Source organism: Octopus bimaculoides, chromosome 24 (assembly GCF_001194135.2).
Source record: "Octopus bimaculoides isolate UCB-OBI-ISO-001 chromosome 24, ASM119413v2, whole genome shotgun sequence".
NCBI lineage: Eukaryota > Metazoa > Mollusca > Cephalopoda > Octopoda > Octopodidae > Octopus > Octopus bimaculoides.
Window position 1 is genome coordinate 35,956,859 of NC_069004.1, and position 2,336 is coordinate 35,959,194.

The 2,336-nt window shown below is 37.9% G+C and overlaps 1 protein-coding gene across 1 annotated transcript in view; it reads right to left on the reverse strand.

Moving 5' to 3' along the window:
- Positions 1 to 2,336, reverse strand: part of LOC106875000 (zinc finger SWIM domain-containing protein 5) — a 39,408-nt gene that overhangs the window by 6,439 nt on the left and 30,633 nt on the right. Inside the window, exon 8 of the mRNA XM_014922941.2 lies at positions 1,721 to 1,900. Within this exon, the coding sequence (XP_014778427.1) occupies positions 1,721 to 1,900 (180 nt within the window). The remainder of the gene's footprint in view (positions 1 to 1,720; positions 1,901 to 2,336) is intronic.

Here is a 2,336-nt window from a genome sequence, read left to right on the forward strand (position 1 = left end):
TTTTTTTTTATACACACACATGTCATCTAATACACTGAACTGCAAAAGAAACACGAAATGTGTGTGACTGTGAAATATGTTTTAATTTCATTATGTCAGAGATAAGTTTTAATAAATCTGATAAAGTCAAATTCTTGGATGCACTCTGACCACAGTCTATGGGTCGTTGTCATGTGTTCTGGTAGTGGGTTGATCCAGCACATTGAGATTGTAGGGTGTGACATGTTCAATATCATGTACACCCACCCTGGGTGTTCAAAACAGCCATTCACCATCGGTAGATGGAGTGCATGAGGCAGTTGACAAAAGCCATTGGCAGCTGTGCCTAGACCTTGAGGAAAGCTGCTTCCGGTTCCATATGAGTTGTCAGCCTTGGGACCACCTGGTTCAGCCATCTCTGGATTTCATTGCACAAGTGTTCAATTGGGTCCAAATCTGGGCCCAGAGCCATCTATGGCATGGTTCTGATGTTGTGCTGATGCAGAAAGCCCATGGTGACCTTGGCTGTGTGAGAGGGAGCATTTGTCCTGCTGGAACACATGACTCTGGTGACATGTGAAGTCTTAGGATCTTGTCAACGTAGCTCTGGGCCATTCCCTCTGCCTGTACCAGCATTTTGGAACACATGGGGCCCAATTCTTTGATTCAGGCCTACAGTACCCCCAAACCATGATGCTTTGGCCCCTGCCCCCCACACGTCTCTCTCCATGATACAATCAGCTGATAGCTTGTTCTCTCTGCGCTGTTGACATCTGGGTCATAACTAATGCATCCAAATTACAACTACCAGGAAGAACGCGGTTCAAGTTGATCTTGATACCCATTACCTCCACGAGATGCACGTGCATTTCAGTTTTCATGACACTTGTTTACAACTGCCACCCACGGCATTCAACGCAGCTGTGTTTTGGAGTCTCGTTTCAGGGAAAGTTGAAAGGTTACTTGCAATTTGGGTCTCAGCCATTAACCAGCATGTCTTGGAATATTTACACTTACATCCCAGAAATACATTTTCAGAATTTACCATATAAAAATTGACATTTGAAAAACTCATTTCTTTTGCAGTTCAGTGTATACGCCCCAAACAAACCTTTTAATATATAGTTGAGATTAAATCAATTGTACAATAGATATTTTATTTTATTGACTTTGGAAGAGCAAAAAATAAAATTGGTCAAATGTAGAAATTAGAAACAAAACTATTGGCATTTTTCTGGCACTCTACTGGTTCTATCATATGCAGATCATCACCACCACTATCATCATTTCTTACAGTTAGTGGTAGTGGTTTAATTGATTATATTAACTCTTTGATTGGAACCTATTGATACAGAAAAACAAGAAAAATTTGACCTCTGATTGAATTGCAAATATCCATATCAAACACTGCAAAGCATTTTGTTTGACCCATCACCTTCACCACAACAACAATAATTTCTTATTCAGGTACAGGGACAGCAATTCTGAGGGAAGGATTATTTTAAGCCTAAACGGGTTTTATTCAATCATTTAACCCCAGTTCATATTTCAGATTGCCAACTTATTTTATTGATTAATATTTAGCTACCAGCTAAATTACATTTTTATTCTTTACATAAAGAAGTGTAACTCATCGCATTGGTTTGCACTCACAAAATATTTGCCAATCCTAAGTAAACTTTATTAGAAAAAATGTACCTAGTGAGAGCTTATAGTTAGGGGTAGAAAACAGAAACCTTACCGTGCCACAGTGCCAGACCCTGAGAATCAAACAAATGAGAATCCCACTGATCCTCGTGGTAACCACAGTCTTCACTGAGGATTAGCTGAAGGTGTCGATCATCCCAAGTCAATCGACTGGCTTCGAGTGCTCGATGAAATATTGTACGCGGTTTTAATCGAGTTGGCCTTTGTGAAGAACCTACAGAGTAAAGACACGACAGCGAGACAAGTGAAAACAGAAGAGGATGGCAGGATTCAAGGGGACAACAATTATGTAAAGAGGGAGGGAGAGAGAGAGAGAGATGAACAATTTTCTAACAACAAAGGACAAAAACAATATAAAATAGCATTGAACTGAGGACCTTGCAATAGGGATCTTAATCATTCAGTCATGTTGCATCCATTATATATATATATATATATATAATAATATTAGGGACAAAATCCAAAATTACAGGTAAAAACTCAATTAAAATCAATTTATAAAAAATTAAAATTAAATTGAGCTTTATAGATAAAATATATATAAAAAATATATAGTTTTAGGGAAAATAACCAAGTTTCAAGAACTCATCGATGAAAATCCACCATCACATATAGAAAAATTAACAATTAAAAGCACAATAAATGAGTAT